The 18,221-nt window shown below is 38.6% G+C and overlaps 2 protein-coding genes across 4 annotated transcripts; one reads left to right on the plus strand and one right to left on the minus strand.

Moving 5' to 3' along the window:
* Positions 1–19: 19 nt before the first annotated feature.
* Positions 20–8,248, plus strand: LOC111442825 (aspartic proteinase Asp1-like). 2 transcript variants are annotated; one of them, XM_023080369.1, is made up of 13 exons: positions 20–480; positions 565–682; positions 771–997; positions 1,574–1,807; positions 1,902–2,037; positions 2,139–2,333; positions 6,564–6,790; positions 6,940–7,173; positions 7,267–7,402; positions 7,582–7,776; positions 7,880–7,952; positions 8,050–8,146; positions 8,229–8,248. In XM_023080369.1, the coding sequence occupies exons 1-12, from the start codon at positions 281–283 to the stop codon at positions 8,142–8,144; spliced, it is 2,070 nt and encodes a 689-aa protein (XP_022936137.1). In that variant the 5' UTR covers positions 20–280; the 3' UTR covers positions 8,145–8,146; positions 8,229–8,248. The 2 variants fall into 2 exon arrangements, with proteins under 2 accessions (XP_022936137.1, XP_022936138.1); XM_023080370.1 differs by lacking the exons at positions 6,564–6,790; positions 6,940–7,173; positions 7,267–7,402; ... (2 more) ...; positions 8,050–8,146; positions 8,229–8,248 and adding exons at positions 3,218–3,290; positions 3,387–3,491; positions 3,566–3,820.
* Positions 8,249–9,223: 975 nt separating this feature from the next.
* Positions 9,224–18,181, minus strand: LOC111442824 (protein CELLULOSE SYNTHASE INTERACTIVE 3-like). 2 transcript variants are annotated; one of them, XM_023080366.1, is made up of 8 exons: positions 18,042–18,181; positions 17,595–17,799; positions 17,063–17,161; positions 13,787–16,847; positions 10,848–13,392; positions 10,288–10,742; positions 10,099–10,215; positions 9,224–9,730 (listed from the first exon to the last, which is right to left on the minus strand). In XM_023080366.1, the coding sequence occupies exons 3-8, from the start codon at positions 17,122–17,124 to the stop codon at positions 9,566–9,568; spliced, it is 6,405 nt and encodes a 2,134-aa protein (XP_022936134.1). In that variant the 5' UTR covers positions 17,125–17,161; positions 17,595–17,799; positions 18,042–18,181; the 3' UTR covers positions 9,224–9,565. The 2 variants fall into 2 exon arrangements, with proteins under 2 accessions (XP_022936134.1, XP_022936136.1); XM_023080368.1 differs by having other exon boundaries at positions 17,589–17,799.
* Between the last annotated feature and the right edge of the window lie 40 nt (positions 18,182–18,221).

The raw sequence follows: 18,221 nt of genomic DNA on the forward strand, positions 1-18,221 counted from the left end.
CAATGGCGGGCCTTGTTTTTCAACGTGATTAAATTCTCTCTCCTTCTTATCTTCTTCTTCGTCTTCGTCTTCGTCGTTGTCTCCGACAAGGACCTGAAGGTCTTCGATCGAATCATTTGTTTCATTAACTTCCCTACCTTCCCCCTCCATTTTCGTTCTCTTATACTCATATGAATCTCCTCTTCTGTATATATGGAGCTCCAGTTTCACTCTCCCATGCTCTGTTCTTACTCTGTTTACTCCATCCAATCCCCAGTTTCTCCGTTTGGATTCGAATCCAATGGAGGATAAGAAATCGAGTCTTGTTTCAGGTTCACTAGAGATCCGTATGCCGGTTCTGTTGTTTGTCTCGATTCTCTTTGCGATTTTCGCTGTTTCCTTGTCTGACCAGTTTCTCACCGCCGACTGGGAGCAGTTGAGATCCGTTGGGTTTGGTTCGTCGATTTTGTTTCCTGTTAAAGGAAATGTTTATCCTCTAGGGTTTGTGTTTTGTGTTTTGTGTTTTGATTTTCTTGTATTGTTTGGATTATTGAAATTTCCTTGATTATGTGTTGGAATCTGCAGTCATTTTACGGTTTCTGTCACGATTGGTAATCCGCCGAAGGCTTTTGAATTGGATATTGACACTGGGAGTGATCTCACTTGGGTTCAATGCGATGTTCAGTGTACTGGTTGCACTCTGGTATGTTGCATCTTGATCGATTTTGACTGGATTTTTGTGCTTGTTACCAAGTTCTAGCGTAATTCTGTGTTATTCATTACTATTGTAGCCCCGTGATATGCTCTATAAACCGCATAATAACGCTGTGAGTCGTGAAGACCCATTGTGTGCGGCGCTTTCTTCGCCAGGCAATGCCCCTTGCAAGAAATCAAATGATCAATGTGACTACGATGTCGAGTATGCTGACCATGGATCATCCATTGGAGTCTTGGTCAAAGATCTTGCTCCCATGCGACTCACGAATGGCCAACTCATCAATCCCAATTTGGGCTTTGGGTTTGTATACAATATATCAGTCTCCTTTGGCAATTCTGCTTTATTACTGCCTTTTCATTGTTCGTGTCTTGTTTTTAAATATTATGCTGGTTTCTAGTAGTTTTTAGTTGTGCCTTTTCATTTTCTAAAATCATGATAGAATTCATGACTTAGATTGTGAAAATGTTTTAAAAAGAGATAACAAAACAAAGAATATTTAACTTTTTAGGCCCTTTTTAAAATAGGCTTTGCGTTAGTCTGATTTTTCATTGTTTTCTTTATTAAAAAAAAAAACGCTCTAATTCTTAGTCTATAAGATCTCATATTGGTTGAAGGGATAACAAGACATTTTTTTAAGGGTGTGAAAACCTCTTCTTAGCGCACACGTTTTAAAAAACCTAAGGACAATATTTGTTTCGGGTTTTAAAGAAATGGTAAAATGTAGATCGTAAAACAAAGAAACTTTTGAGTGGAAGTGTTAGTAGTGTTTGTAAGTAAATTATGAAAGGGTCTGGCCAAACACAGTACTACTTTTTGGCCTTTGTTCTTGGAAACTTAATACCAATCTTCCTTTCCTCTGGTTCCTGTTGCCTGCAGTTGTGGATATGATCAGGACTATGGTGGCATGCAACCGCCTCCTTTAGTAGCTGGTGTTCTTGGCCTTAGTAGTAGTAAAGCAACCATTGTATCACAGCTAAATGACCTCGGCCATGTAAGCAATGTCATTGGACATTGTCTCGCCGGACTTGGGGGAGGATTTCTATTCTTTGGAGGAGGCCTCGTCCCATCTTCCGGGATGTCGTGGACGCCGATATTACGCAATTCAGAAGGGTCAGATAAATTTTGACATTGATCATTTGCTTCTTATACCTCCTCCATGTAGTTGACTTGGCATGTATTACTATTTGATCTCATTCATTCTCAGGAAGTACTCATCTGGACCTGCAGAGGTCTACTTTGGTGGGAAGGCTGGTGGAATTAAGGGCCTTACCCTGACTTTTGACAGTGGAAGCTCTTACACTTACTTCAACTCCCAAGTCTATGGAGCTGTAGAGAAACTGGTGAGAATATGGGAACAAGAACTTCTTTTATAGTTATAAATGTCTTGATTAGAACGATATCATTAGAAAAATAATGATCTGTCTTGACAATGATATCCCAGTTGAAGAATGATTTGAAAGGACAACCTCTAAAACTTGCTCCTGATGACAAAACCCTTGAACTGTGCTGGAAAGGCCGAAAAGCTTTCAAATCTGTGAGTGATGTGAGAGATTTCTTCAAGCCCCTGGCCTTAAACTTTAAGAACTCCAAGAACGCTCAATTTCAAATACCTCCTGAAGCTTATCTCATAATCAGTGTAAGTTCCTCAAACACCTCTCATTTATAACCCATAAGGGGTCAGTATCTTTCATTCAATGGATCGCTTAGCTCTATTTCTCCGTCAATTCCCTTTCTTTCTTCATGCTTTTCATTTATTTTTAGTAATGCTTTTGCCTTTCATTCAATCGATCGTTTAGCTCTATTTCTCCGACAATCTCCTTTCTTTCTTCATGCTTTTCTATTTCTCCATCAATCTCCTTTCTTTCTTCATGTTTTTCATTCATTTTTAGTAATGCTTTTCTTTTCAGATGAATGATATGTTAGATGAACACGATTCTCCACAGTGGTATGATATTGTCCACTTTGAGCATAAGTTCTCATGGTTTTGCTTTGGGATTTCCCAAAATGCCTCTGGTGGAGATAGTATTCCTTAATTATAAACCCACGATCATTCCCTAAATTAGTCGATGTGGGACTTTCATCCAACATCTCCCAAAGTATGCCTCCCCTTAATCGAGGCTCGACTCCTTTTCTTTTAGAGTCTTAGTCATTTTTTACTATGCCTTCGAGGCTCACAATACTTTGTTCGACATTTGAGGATTGCCTCCCCTTAATCGAGGCTCGACTCCTTTTCTTTTGAAGTCTTAGTCATTTTTTACTATGCCTTTGAGGCTCACAATGCTAAGTTTAGGGCATGGCTCTGATACCATGTTAGATCAACACAACTCTCCACAATGGTATAATATTGTCCACTTTGAGTATAAGCTCTCATGGCTTTGCTTTGGGTTTCCCCAAAAAGCCTTCGTACATAGTATTCCTTAATTATAAACCAATGATCATTCCTTAAATTAGCCGACGTGGAACTTTCATCCAACATGATATTGAGGAACGGACCGTAAGAATCTCTTCATTCACTTTCAGGAATTTGGTAATGTGTGCTTGGGGATTCTGGATGGAACCAAAGAAGGATTGGGGAATGTCAACCTGATTGGGGGTAAGATTAGAGACGTGTTGGGTGATGAACAAAGAACCATTTCAGATTCTTTTCTTTTACATGCTTTCTTCCAACCTTCCTCAAATTCTTGTACAGATATTTCTATGCTCAATAAGATTGTAGTCTATGACAACCAGAGACGGCAGATTGGCTGGGCTCCTCAAAACTGCAATCCACCTCCCAGAAATGAAGCTTCATATGGTATGTGCCATTTTCATTTATGAACATCAACTTTGCTTTTCATCATCTTATTTCAAGAAATCTTCCCATTTTAGGTGATCAATGAATGGCTAATTGGAGAAGTTGTTATCATCCTACCTAAGATCAATAATCGGTACGATCGTTTTTGTATTTTGTTAGTCAAACTAAAGTATTTATGTGTGGTATATGATAATATCTACTCTTCTTCTACTTTGATGAAAGACGAGTAATCAAACTATCGATCTTTAAGATAGTAGTTTGTGTCTTATATACTAAACTATGTTCGATTTAGCCGACATGAATGAAACATGAAAGAATTCATCCCAAAATTTGTAAAAGAGGAAAAATAGTATGGTCGAGAATGAAGTGAAGAAAAAAAAAGAGAGAGAGACAAGATAATCGATCTAAGAAATCGAAGGTTATGGTCAAAGAGAGTGAGATAATCAAGGAAGATGATGTTTTAATCATTGAGCTTGTGGACGAAGATCCATAATTGGGTAGGATGATTTTTGTATTTTGTACTTAGAACTAAATAGTTTATGCGTTGGATATGATAACATCTACTACTCTTCTATTTTGATGAAAGACGAGCGATCGAACTATCGATCTTTAAGATAGTAGTTTGTGTCTTATATACTAAACTATGTTCGATTTAGCCCACATGAATGAAATTTGAAAGAATTCAGCCCAAAATTTATAAAAGAGGAAAAAGAGCATGGTTGAAAAGGAAACGGAAAAAAGAAAAGACAAGATGATCGGGTCTAAGAAATCGAAGGTTATGATCAAGAAAGTGAGATAATGAAGTAAGAGGATGTCATAATCATTGAGCTTGTGGAGGAAGATAAATTAAAATTTTATATTTATATATAATGAATGTTCATAATTTTGAATGTATATGGATTATTTAATGGATAAATTAAAAGTAGTTACCCTTTTTCCTTAGTCATTCAAGATAATAATAAATAAATAATAAAAAACATATAGTTTGAGACCCATAATTATTTCGATTTTATTTTTAGTTTTATATTCATGAAATTTATGGCACGATTTTCGCTTTTATTAAACAAACATTTGAATTATTTTTGTTAAATTTTAAAATAAAAAACAAGTTTTTGAAAATTTAAAAACAAAATTATTTTTGGCTAAATTAAATTTTCATACGTTTCTAAAAAAATCTAAAAAAGTATTTTTAAACTTTCAAAAGATTCAAACTTAGGATTATTATTAGTTTTAGACGGAACTTGTTAATTTTTTTTTTCAAAAATACCTTTTTAACCGTAAAAAAAATGTTTCAAATTTTTATTTGGTACTTTAAATTTTTTAAAAAGTTTTAAAATATTATTATTACTCTCCATTTTTAAAGTGGAGTTTCCTGGTAAAAACTTTTTTAACTTTTAAAAAGTTTAAGGGTGTTAATGCTATTTTAAAATTCTGATGGTTTTCTTTGGAGAGACAAAAACTTTTTAATTCAAAAAATATTTATAACTTTCTAATTTTATTAAATTAATACATATAATTAATTCTAAAAATATTTATAGCTTTTGTCTGTGTCTAAAAAGTTCAATATTTATAGCTTTCTTGTAATGTTTAAAGAAATATAAAAACAATTCAATCTTCAATACTTTTCATAAAAAAAAAACTGAATTAGTTGAGTTGGAATATAATTATAATTAGATTATCTTTAAACGTGTTTAAATTAGTTTTAAGAAGAATTTTAGAAGGACATTACGTACCAAAGTATTTAAACCATACATTTGGATCATTTTGGCCCAATTAATATTTATGTTAATTTATTCCCTAATTTAGGTCGGAATTTACTCTGTGTTATTTTTTTAAAAAATTATTTATATATATAGAGAGGGGTATGACTAGAGATGTCCATTTAATTTATAAGATCGACAAGACAAGTAAGAAAATTGGGGAGGAATTTGAGACAGATTTTTACCATTAACGAACTAAAAAGGGAGATTATATATTGCACGTCCCAATTCCTACCTAAATCTCTGTCCTGCTCAATTTAGTTTATTTTATATATTTATTTATTTATTTGTTTTTTATTTATTTATATTATATTTTGGATTGAAAAATGAAAATTACTTGAAATTAATATATATTTTTTAATTATATATATATATATAAAAAGATGGAAAAGAAAATTAATGGCAATTTAACCTATTAAAAACTAAAAAAGAATAAAAATAGAGAGGGGTAATTTGGACATTTCGATATCGAGGTGCGAAGACCAATAGCGTCCCGCGTTCTGAACGCGGTTGAGCTTTCTTCTCTCTTCGTTGTCTTCGTTGTCTTCGTCTCCGATTAAGGCGTCCAAGTCGTCTGCTCAATTCCTGACCTCTAAGCTCCAAAGGCTTCTCCGTCCCTCTCGTGCAGATTCTTCGGGATCCCACCCTATATATATATATATATATCTATATATATATATAATGCTCCATTTTGACAGTTCAAATCCGCCATTAATCTCCTCATTGCTCTGAGCTTTCTCATTTCTCGCCTCCGATTCCAGGCGGTAGCAGCAAACGGAATCGAATTCTGCTACAGGACGACGAAATGCGTATGTCGAATCTGTTTCCTGTTTTCGTTCTCTTTGCTGCTTTCGTCGTTTCCTTGTCCGGCAAGCTTTGCCTTGCTGACCGGAAGCCATCGGTGACCAATCGTCCAAGTTCGTCGATCGTGTTTCCTGTCAAAGGAAATGTTTATCCTCTAGGGTTTGTGTTCTGTTTTCTTGCTTGATCTTTGATTTTGATTCATATTCTCTCTACCGCGTTATGTTTGGATCATTCGTTATGATAGATTATTGAAATTTCCTCGATTATCTGCAGTCATTTTACGGCTTCTGTCAATGTTGGCAATCCGCCGAAGGTTTTTGATCTGGATATTGATACCGGAAGTGACGTCACTTGGGTCCAATGTGATGCTCCATGTACTGGTTGCACTCTGGTCAGTTTGATGCAAATCAAATCGAGTTTTATTCAATTGTTTCTTTCTTCTCTTCTGATTTCGAAGAATTGTTTCTAAATTGTAGCGTAATTTTGTGTTATTGATTACTTTTTGTAGCCTCGCGATAAGCTCTATAAACCGCACAATAACGTCGTGCGTTGTGGAGAACCATTATGTACAGCACTTTTCCACCAAGGCAAGCCCCCTTGCAGGAATCCAAATGATCAATGCGACTACCAAATCGAGTATGCTGACCATGGATCATCCATTGGTGTGTTGGTCAAAGATCTTGTTCCCATGAAACTCGCTAATGGCACTGTCATAGCTCCTAATTTGGGCTTTGGGTTTGTATTCAACAACACACCCTGTTTTCTTTGACATTGCTCATTCTTTTGGCAGTTCATTGCTTGGTTTGGCCCAACATTATTTCTTTTTGCCCTTAATGTCGTAACTTGATACAAATCTTTCTTTCCTCTGATTCTCTTGTCTGCAGTTGTGGATATGATCAGCATAATGGTGGTTCACAACCCCCTCCTTCAACGGGTGGTGTTCTTGGGCTTGGAAACAGTAGAGGTACCTTGGCATCACAGATAAGCTCCCTCACTCATGTACGCAACATAATCGGCCACTGCTACAGCGGCCATGGTGGAGGATTTCTATTCTTTGGAGGAGACCTTGTTCCATCTTCAGGGATATCATGGACGCCCATATTACACACTTCAGGAGGGTCAGTAAGAAGCCACCTTGAGCAATCAGATAACTTTTGGCATTGATCATCGTGTAGTTCTCTGAACTTGTATTTGATCTCATTCATTCTCAGGAGGTACTCATCTGGACCTGCAGATGTCTTCTTTGGTGGGAAAGCTGTTGGAATTAGAGGCCTTACCCTAACTTTTGATAGTGGAAGCTCCTACACTTACTTCAACTCCCAAGTTTATGGAGCGATACTCAACCGGGTAAGATGGAGACAAGAATTCTCTAACTAACCTAAATTTTCTATTTAACCTAAGGTTGCTGCTGTTAGTTCATGGTATATATACAGTAGTGACTAAAAATTTAGGGTCGTTACAAATTCTTTTTACAATGTATCGAATGAGATTAGAAACTAATAATCTAATCTGAAATGACATCCCAGTTGAGGAATGATTTGAAAGGACAACCTTTAAAAGATGCACCGGAAGAGAAGATCCTTCCAGTGTGCTGGAAAGGCTCAAAAGCTTTCAAATCAGTGGCAGATGTGAGAAGCTTTTTCAAGCCCCTGGCCTTGAGCTTTACAAACTCCCAAAATGTTCAGTTTCAAATGCCACCTGAATCTTATCTGATTATCAGTGTGAGTTTCCCAAACATCTCATTTGTTTATCCATAATTAACCAAACGAAACCATATGTTGGAACAAAATATAAGACTGTAACAAGCTCTTCTTACTTTTGCAGGAATCGGGTAATGTTTGCTTGGGGATTTTGGATGGATCCCAAGTAGGATTGGGAAATGTTAACCTGATTGGAGGTAAGATACTGAGAAGAAAAACTGTTGCCTTTCACATGCTTTCTTCCATCATTTCAGCTTCTTCTTACCCCTTTTTCCCACCCAAATCCATGAACAGATATCTCTTTTCTTGATAAAATTGTGGTATATGACAACGAGAAACAGCGGATTGGTTGGGCTCCAGCAAACTGCAGTAGACCTCGCAAGCAATGAAAGTAGGTGATATTTCTACCTGTATAATGCATGAACTTTCTATATTTCATCGTCATCAACTGACAAGTTTTGTCATATTCCAAGGTGATTAATGGCCGGAGAAAGATCAAGAATTGGCGAAAGGTATGTAATAGCCTTTATATCTGAAGGGGTTACAATAGGATATGGTGAATGTAAATTCCCCAAGATATAATGTTATAATTTTATACGTAATTGAATAAATAAATGAGAAGAGATTCAGGTGGTTGGTTCTATAACATCCAAATTTCAGAAATGTTGTTTTGGTTGATTTTTTTTTTCTTTTTTTATGTTCGACTTCCTCTATTAATCTCAGACTTACTACTTTTGTAAAAATTTTGAAGAAAAATCATTATATTTTAATAATCTATTGCAAATGGAGTGAAAGGAAATAGCTATAAATTACTAACAAAAAAAAAAGTTTAAATTGGTTCACTTACTTAACTTTAGGTTTTAAATGGATACAATTATTTATTTGGAGTTTTAATAAATTGAGAATTTTTGTGCTTAGACGTAGAATGTGGATTTTCCTTCCCGAGAGAAGGTCAAAACTTTGATGATGGTCAAAACTTCTAGATAGGTATCTCACATCCAAACTGAATTCTTTCTAGTTAAAAGAATCTCTTTCTAGTTGCTCTGGAACAATTAGGAGGTTCTCTAGAAGAAAGAGGTGGTGCTTATGGGTCAAATCAATACTCGGTTTGTTTTCTCCTGAACCTATTCTTTATGGTCTAACAATTTCATTACCTTCCCCACGTAAACTCTCAGTCAAGTAATCAAACTGGCGAACATTTCCATATGGGGCCTCCTCATGGCATCTAAGAGCCACTGTGATCCTATCCTATCTATCCCGACTAAGTCCCGCAACGAGCGCAACCCTCGTGTTTAGTTGCCAACCGTTGAGGTTGGAACCCTGAGCAGACTGCCGGTGATAAGCCAGAGGAAGGTGAGGATGACGTCAAGTCATCATACCCCTTATGCCCAGGGAAACACACATGCTACAATGGCCGGGACAAAGGGTCGAAGAATTAGAGGGAAATTAGAAAAATTGAAGGTATGCATGCGAAAGCTGAAACCATTTTTGACATAATGTAATGTAGTTTCTTTGTAATTGTAGCATTCTTTCTATAGTCTAAAAGACTGTACAACAAAACTCTTTTAAGTGGGAATCCATCCTTCCTTCCTTCCTTCCTTCCTTCTCCACACAATTCCTCAGGAAATTTAAGAAAATATAATTTACACTTTGCATTTTAAGGTCCTCTCTTTTTCTTCTTTCATGCTCTACAAAATTGAAACTTCCATATCACATTTCCATTAATAATAATTACAATCACAAACTTACCTCTTCACCTCTCATTATGCTCGAATTTCTACAGCTTATAGTGTAGTGTACTAATGTGACGTCATAGTTCTTCTCCATCTGATATTCTGTTTGACCATATTATTTCGATTTCGAGCGTTCGAGAAGAACCATCTTTGTCTCCGTCGTGATTTAGGCTGAATAATCCACTGTACAATCCCTCCGTTACGACTTTGTCGATCTGGATTGTTACTCTTCCTAGTGTAGACTGCAAAAGACCCCAACATTCTCAAATTAGAACAATGGTAATCAAGGGTTGTGTTGTTGGTTATGACGTTGTGAGCAACAACTAAACAGAGCCAAATCAATTCAAATTATTCTTCTTTTATGTTGCATAGGTGAAAATCGAAGAACTGTTTATCATCAGCAAGGCAGGACTAGCATCAAAAAGGTAAAAAGAAAGATCGAAAGAAATCAATTAACGTTCAAAACGGTATTAAAAACGATGAGCGTAGGTGCGAAAAGGTAGGGAAGGGGCAACAACTCGGCTACATAGGAAAGTTTAGATGAACTAAAATGTGCACTTGATGAAATAAATAATTAATCATCTCCAACTACTACAAGAGGGATAATTACCTTCCCAAAAGTGCTTTTGCTCTTGCAGATGATGTGCAACTTTTGCCCCTTTGGAGGCACATCAAATGCCCAAGTAAATCCTTCTTTCCATTCGGGCGATGTACTATGGCTAACAACCTGGCCATGGCCCAGAAATCAACTTTAGCTAAACGCCACAAATCACAACAGAAAATTATGTAAATTTTTTACCTTTGTTTGTCGAGGAGGACCGTTCCCGATAGATAATCGACAGAACGCATTTGTACTTCCCATCGTCTGTTTTAGGTTGTTCCCTCGCTTGATAATAACAGTCAGACAACCTGGTAAGCAATGTAAAAGGCTATCTGCTCTGTCATGAAAACTAGGAGGGCAGGTTTTCATCAGCATTTGCAGTATGGGAATGGCCTCAGCTGCAATCATAGCTTGAGACTTTGCAATGTCGATTGGCATGGTCGACCAGGAATGCTTTAGCAAACATAGAGCATCCAACACGGTTTCCTGAGCTGCCTCGTTACCGGATTTTAGTGCTCCAATCAGATGAGGTATGGAAAGAGTAGCAGCTTCAGAAGTATGGAGTTTAGGAAAGTTGGTGAATATCACATTCAAGGTTCTTAAAACCTCTTCATTGATAGTTGCAGTAGACCACAATTCCCTCTCTAGCGCAGCTGCATAATAAAACATTCAATGCAACTCATTTTCATATTTAGAAGCCAAATGTGAGCAAAAATAAGAAAAAATAAAGAGATTCGACACTTCCATGCATAAACTACCTGTCAAAGATCTGATGAGCTCATTTGATACATATTCCTGTAATGTATGATTCGAAAACAAGAACTTTATCAACAATGCTGCCTGACCAGAAATTTCTGGACTTGGAGACAAAAGAAGCTCCTGAACAACCAATATTCCGCCCGCTTCAGCGACTGCTCGCCTATTTGTTCTACTGTGCATGACAAAATTTTGCAAAGCACAAATAGCCACCATTTTCATTTCTTCTGTTGCTTCATCTTCAAGCAAACTTATCAATGCACGACAAGCAGAAACCGAATCACTGGCTCTTGCATGTCCTGCATGCTGTGACAGATCTCCCAGAGCTAAAGTTGCGAGAAGCTTACCGGGCTGCGATCTGGTCAGTGGATCTAATAAATACTGTGATAAGGGTGCTATCGCATACTTGGAAACCTTCATCTCTCGCACCCTGACATTATTAAATAGAGTTTCAAGTAACCTTCCAGATGCTTCTTCACATTGGTGAGATCTTAGAAGGTCCACCAAGGCATCTATAGCACCAGCTTCCGCCATCTGTTCAGCGCTTAACGTATCACTACTTTCGTGATTAACTAAAGCACTGAGAGCGACCGTGATTGTGCTCTCTACAGTTGAATGCAACATTTTCACAAGAACAACCACAGGAACTTTATAATAGTATTTAGCGTTGAATCGTAATATGTTTGACAAAACCATGGCTGCTGATTCCCAGAGAGCATGAGGAGGCTGAGGGTCATCTTGTATAATAACTTTCGAAAGCTCGAAAATACCTCCAGCATCAGCAACAGACTTGGGCCAGCTAGTGGATATTTTTTCCAATGCCTTTATAGCTGTTTGCTGTAGATTCAATATTCCAATCCCAGCAAGCTGTACAAGTGGCACAACTGCATTTTTAGTCGTAATATCTTGCTGGAAATGCTCTTGTGCAAGAAGATGAGATAATAACTCGGTGCCAAGCTGCTGGACAGCACGAGACGGTGACTCGAGAAATGAAATCAGAGGCTCAATAACTTGGCTAGGAGTAAGTTTTAGAGTCACAAGGCTTTGCGGCTTCTCCAAGATATTTACGAGAGCTTGTAAGGCACTGTGCTGCCCCCACAAATTAAAATCTGGACGAAGCAAAACCAAAAATAGAGGTTCCACTATTTTTGCAGCATCTGAACTCCTAGCAATTGCATTACTATTTGTTAAAATGCGAAACAGTTCAGCCACTGAGGAGCATAATGAACTAGGTGCATCTGGAAGTAACTCGAGGCAATTATCGATGACCCCAACCTTAACCATATCCATTTTGAGTTGAGTCCGGTCTTTTCCCAACTTTATGAGAGAGCAGATGCTAGCTTCAACCAATCTATAGTTTGTTCCAGATACCAAACTAACAAGGAGGTCCACAATATCATAGGGTAAAGTGAGCTCTACTTGTTGTTCATCATCCAACAATCTTTCAAGAGCACATACCCCAGACTCGACTGCTGCACTTGAATCTGACTGCATCAGCAATAAGAGTGGCTGTATGCATTCAGAGACGATTGGATTTGTTCTTACTTTAATGTTACCGAACAGAACAAAACATAGTTCTGCAGCATTCGTCTTCAGCTCCAAGGATGACGACAATGTTAAAATTTTGCATAAACTGTCGAGCGGTGATCCTTCCACATCATTCAAGAAATCTGCTTTTGAAGAATATCCAGATGTCAATCTAAGTAATGCAGCAAGAGCAGCACCTTGCTCACTTTCTGATGTGGCATTGAGCATGTCCACTAATGGATGGAAAGCCTGCTTGGCTAGCTCAGAATCTCTAATACTCTCACAATCAAAAAGTTCAAAAAGGGCCCTTGCAGCACTGAATCTTGCGCCTCTTGACCCCAGACGTAGGACAGCTATAAGTTGATTCAAGGAACTTGCCGATGCCTCATAACGAATAAGATCAGGGTTGCTAAATAAAATTCTCAATAGATCAGATATTATGGCCTCTGTTGAGTCTTGAGGACTCAAAGACAGGTACTTTGTCAAAGCATCTACAGCTCCAGCTTCAGCCATCATTAATTTATTTGCATCACTTCCATCAGCGATACACGTCAAGAGCTGAACAGCAACAGGAGGAGCACCGGGTCTATCTGGTAATGGTCTCAAAAGATCAACTAGAAGAGGTATAGTTTTGCGTGCAGTTGACCCAATTCTAACTTCTTCAATTTCAAATAGACGCTCAAGAACAACTTGATCTGGTTTCCGTGTCAAAGAAAACTCATCTGCCAAAGCAACAAGGTTTGGCATATCCGACTCCACAAACCCAATCAGAGAAATTAACCCAACAATTGCACCAGAATTTGCAATGGCAAGATTTACTCCTTTGCTACCGTTACAAACAAGACTGGCTATTGCCTGTGCAGCAAAGAATTTATCATTCACCTCCTCAGATCTTACCAGAAAGGCAAGTGAAGGTATGATACTCATGGTTGCAGGAGATGAGGCAACACTCGCATCTTGGAACAAGATAGCGAGGAGCAGGGCACTGATCCATATACCCTCCATATCCTCCAATTCTGCCTGTTACAATGACACCACATATCATATCTATAAGAATTCAGTTTAAAAGGAAAATCATAGCAGCAAGACATTTCATGATAAGTACGTGCACCATTCAGGCTTTGATAAAAGCAGACGTCCCATCACCATTCTCCAGCAGATTTCAATATTCACTGCATACCCTAGCAATGCTAATTTTGTTCAAAAGATGTTCACTTTAAGTTGTTATTCTTACTCCATAAGAGGTGATGGAACGGAAAGTGGCAAAAACTATTTACGAGGAAAGACATTTCCTTGTAAATAGTTTTTGCCACTTTCTTTTGGTTTGAAAGAACAAATAAGTTTAGATTTGATGTAATTAAAATAAAGAATGATTCTAAGGGGAGTGGACAAGAAAAGTTAACAAACTACTTGCCTGTGAATTTGAAGTATAGGTACCAAGTTTGTCAGACAGGGCCTCAAGTCCTCCAGCTTCCATAACAGCGACCTTGTTCTCCACATTAAAAGAAGCAATTATTGACAACAACCAGAGGGCAATAGTACCTCCCATGACTGTGGCTGGATCAGGAGCATCAAACCTATCTCCATCTAGGAAAGTACTTCGTTTCATAAAACCTCTAGGGGTCCTAAGTTCAACGTCTGGAGAGGAATAAGTAGAATTTTGCTTGATCAAATCCACTAAGGCATGTATAAGCAGTTGCAGACATCCAAACGAGTCAAGCGCTCCCACCGACTGCTGTTTGTGCTCCTTCATAGCACAAATAAGTAATGCAGCCCCTCCTGACTTTACTTCTGGACTTGAAGAGGTTATTATTTTACTAGCAAGAGAGTCAAGTGATTTTGATCTAGCAACTAACATATCACCTAAAATAACAGGTTGGTCTCCACACATTCTTGACAAAATTTCTATCACCTTGTCCTGCAGTGAAGATGGTCCCTCAGCAAGACAGTACACAAGTGGTTCCAAGCTGGAAGGATCCTCAGCAAGGGCAGACCAGGGTGCATAAGACAAGCTAGCTCCTAGCTTGGTCCTAACTAAGAGTGAAATGACTTCTAAAGCATCTGCAACATTATTCCCATCCAGATCCATAAACCTTAAGTAATCAACTAGAGTAAGGACAATGAAACGACACTGGGTTTCGCTTGCGAACACTTCACCAGGTGGAAAATGGCCCAACAGTTGATGAAGGGCTTGAGCTGCACTCTTCTTACCAACTGGACTTCCTTCTCCCAGGACTCTCGTTAGAGCTGAGACAACATCTTCTGCTAGAGCTTCTGCAGCTATTTGAGGATCAGACAGAAGATTGGCCAGGGCAGCAACTGCAGTTTCAGCAGCATCAACAGAAGATGTTTTAGCCAACTTAATCAGGGGCTTGACGTCCCCTTCAGCAATATGGCACATCTTATTCATTGCTTTTGTCTTGCTGGGCCTGGAGAGGGCAGCCAATGCCCGAGCTGATTGAGTGGCAACTTGAGTATTGCTGGCCAAGAGCTTCATGCAAGGATTTACAATCTCATCAGTTGCAAGACTATCGGAAATATCTGGCCTTGTGCTAAATAAGTCTGCTAGAACAGAAGCAGCATGGGCTTGAGTTTCTTCATTTGAAGAGTTAAGAACTTGAACAAGTGTTCTCAATCCTTTATTAGCTGCAGAACCTGTGTGAAAAAAATCTTCATATGATGCCATATTAAGCACGTGACCTAAAACTTGAATTATATTAGCCTTATCCTTTGGAGAATCTCCTAAGAGCATAGCTAGTAGCTGATTTATAGTAGCAGAATCAGCAGTTTGGACAAGTTTTAAAAGTGCCATAGCAGACGCTTCCTGGCCTCTTGATCCACCAGTTTTTAAGAGCCACAAAAATGCTGGGATGGCACCGGCACTTTCAACACAGGCTCGAATATCTTCACTGTGACAGCACAAATTCCACAGAATATGAGCTGCATCCTCCCTTGCCTTGTGGGAACCTGTCTCTAATAATTGAACCAATGGAGGAATTCCACCAGCAGCAGTGATAGCCCACTTGCTGTCCTCTACCTGGTCAGTCAAGATTTCCAGCAACTGAACAGCATACTCCTGATGTTGCTCACTTGATAACCCCAATAATGATATAAGTAACTGAACTCCTTCTCTCTTGCCAATGGCTTCCCAGATGCCAACCCCATTGCAGCATAAGCTAGTCAGAGAGGGTATTAGGTACTCTTGTACATCAGGAGCAGCGGTGGTTACAAGTCCAATAAGCACCTTTTTGGTTTCTGCATGATTTAGACATTCTGAGAAATATATGTTACCGTATAGACTAGCCATAGCTTCAAGGACACGCTCCTGAACTAACTTATTATCCTGAGCCTTCAGTAGCGTTACAAGAATATCTTCTATCTTGGTAGCATTAAAGGGTTCCTCATCACGGGACTTCTCGAAAACCACTAGAGTGTATGCAAGTGCTCCAACTATATCAGCAATCGGTGCATAGAGGCGAGGGGACAGTGAAAGTTCTCCTAGATAAAGTATTAATGCAGACATCCCACCACAAAGATTGGCCAGTGCTCGTGTTGCATGCTCTGGCAGAGACTGACCATGCTTACCCTGCATACACTCTTTAGAAGGGGCAACTATAGCCCTAATAAGTACTGGAATCCCTTCCTCACCCACAATTGCTTTTTTGGCCTCAGTTGATTTTGATGAGAGAGCCTCCAGTGCATCAGCAGCACTTGCGCGGACAGAAATATCATTTTTCTTACTTACAAGCCCAAGCAAAGCTTTCACGGCACCAGATTCTATAACCTTATCTACGCTATCACTGAAAGCCAAGATTAGGCGTGCTAGGAGAGAAGCTGCATTTGACTGAACTGCAGCACTGTCAGAAGAGAGAAGATCAACAATGATGTCCACTCCCCCAGCCTCAAGTGTGGCTTTCCAATAACCATCCTTGTCTCCGCAAAGATTTCTCAAAGATCCAGTAACGAATCCCTCTACAACTTTGTCCTGCCTATTGTTTGGATTTAGTTGGTCCCATAAGGTGGGTATCACACCTTCTGTGACAAATATCTTCATACCAACACGATCATTCAAAAGCCCACTTGAAGAAACTTCATAGATCGCCTCAGCTGCGGCCTTACTAGCCTCGACCGATTCAGATTTCAAGAGTGAGAGCAATGGTGGGATGCATCCACCAAGAAGCACTTTCAAGCGTAGTTCGTCATCTTTGCATAGAATGGTTAAAGTTCTAGCAACATTAACTTTTGCCACAGAAGACCCACTTCTGAGGACATTGATGAACAAAGGCATAGCTTGAGAATGAGAACCAATAAGTGTTCTAGCATCCTTTTGTGTTCTAGCAATTCCAAGAAGGCGTGCTGTAATAATTTCTTTCTCATTTGATGAAGACATACTTGCATGAAGTTGCTCAATGAGCTGAGCAACAGTAGCCATTGTAGTTTCTGGATCATCCATATTTACTGCTCCATTATTTTCCCTGATTATTGGAATTCATCCACGTTCAGTATCTAATAACCATAAGGCTCCTTTTAACAAGAACAAAATACATTTTACCAGTAGTTGATAATTAGCACGTGCCTATAGTCGAGTGAACTATGAACATTGCGTTAATCTATTGCCATATTTTTCATTAATAAGCCCAACCAACTGTAACAAACAAGGAGAGAGGATAAGGGAAAAAACGAAACCTACCGAGGGCTAGTAGTAGACGGTGATAGGGACTCAATTTTTCCTGTAACGGGGGACTTCGACATTTCATGAATTCACTGCCTCAGCTTTCACCCTGCTCACCTGCAAGTTGAAGGCATAAAACCTCAAAACTCCTCAACTTATTTCATACAAATCAGTGATAAACTCATCAACGAGTTTAACTACAAATTTCTAACAGAAATAACTCAAAATCCAAATCCCAAAACATCATAAGACACATGCACACAGGGTTAGAGATCAAAAATGTTGCTCTTCTGTAGATCCCAAATCCAGAAATGTAAAAAGATTTTCAATGTTTGATCTTCCTATTGCAGAAGGCTGCATCATACGTCCCAAAATGGCTCTTTCATAGTCAAGATTAACAATCTTGAAAGTCAGCAAGTTCAGATCCATAATTAGGCCATATAAACATCTCGACCTTACAAGTAGAACTTCAGCTCAATAGCAATAAAAAAAATTGCAGAACGATTTAACAAACAAAACAAGAAGAAAACCCAAATGAACGAACACGAACCAAGTAGTCGAATAAGCAGATGCCCAAAAACCTCCCCCTTCCACAACACGTCCTCGGCCGCTTCTTCCGACTCAGAAGCATCAAAACCTCAATTATCACATTACTCAATTCAAATCCATCTCCAAACAGCCCTCCAAAATCCAAAAAGCAGCAACCTCACTTGAATGTAATAATTCACCGACAAACCAAGACCACAGTGAACCCACTGCAAAACAGCAGCCACAGCAAGCAGATCAAAGCCGAATCAGTAAAAGATCTCCCAATTCCAGTAATCCAATTGCTTAAAAAAAACAAAAAGAAGAAGAAATTAAGCAAATTAAAGATTAAAAAAACAAAAAATGAATAAAATAAAGTACGGAGATCGGATCAGAGGCAGCGTCACAGAATCTAGGGCAAGAAAAACGTCATTTTCGAAGTGCAAAACGAATTCGGAAATTGAAAATGTACCTCAATCTGGAGCTACTGATGAACTGGGAATTGGCTCTCTGAGTAAGAACCGAATCAAAAAGGGAAAAAACAAAAAAACAAAAAAAAAAACGGCAGCCTGAGAGAAATAAAGAGAGAGAGAATGAAGCAGCCTCACAGTCTCTCAAGTCTTTTCGCTTCCACTCCTCCATGTGTCTATGT

This window comes from Cucurbita moschata, unplaced genomic scaffold (genome assembly GCF_002738365.1).
Source record: "Cucurbita moschata cultivar Rifu unplaced genomic scaffold, Cmos_1.0 Cmo_Scf00005, whole genome shotgun sequence".
NCBI classification, from domain to species: Eukaryota; Viridiplantae; Streptophyta; class Magnoliopsida; order Cucurbitales; family Cucurbitaceae; genus Cucurbita; species Cucurbita moschata.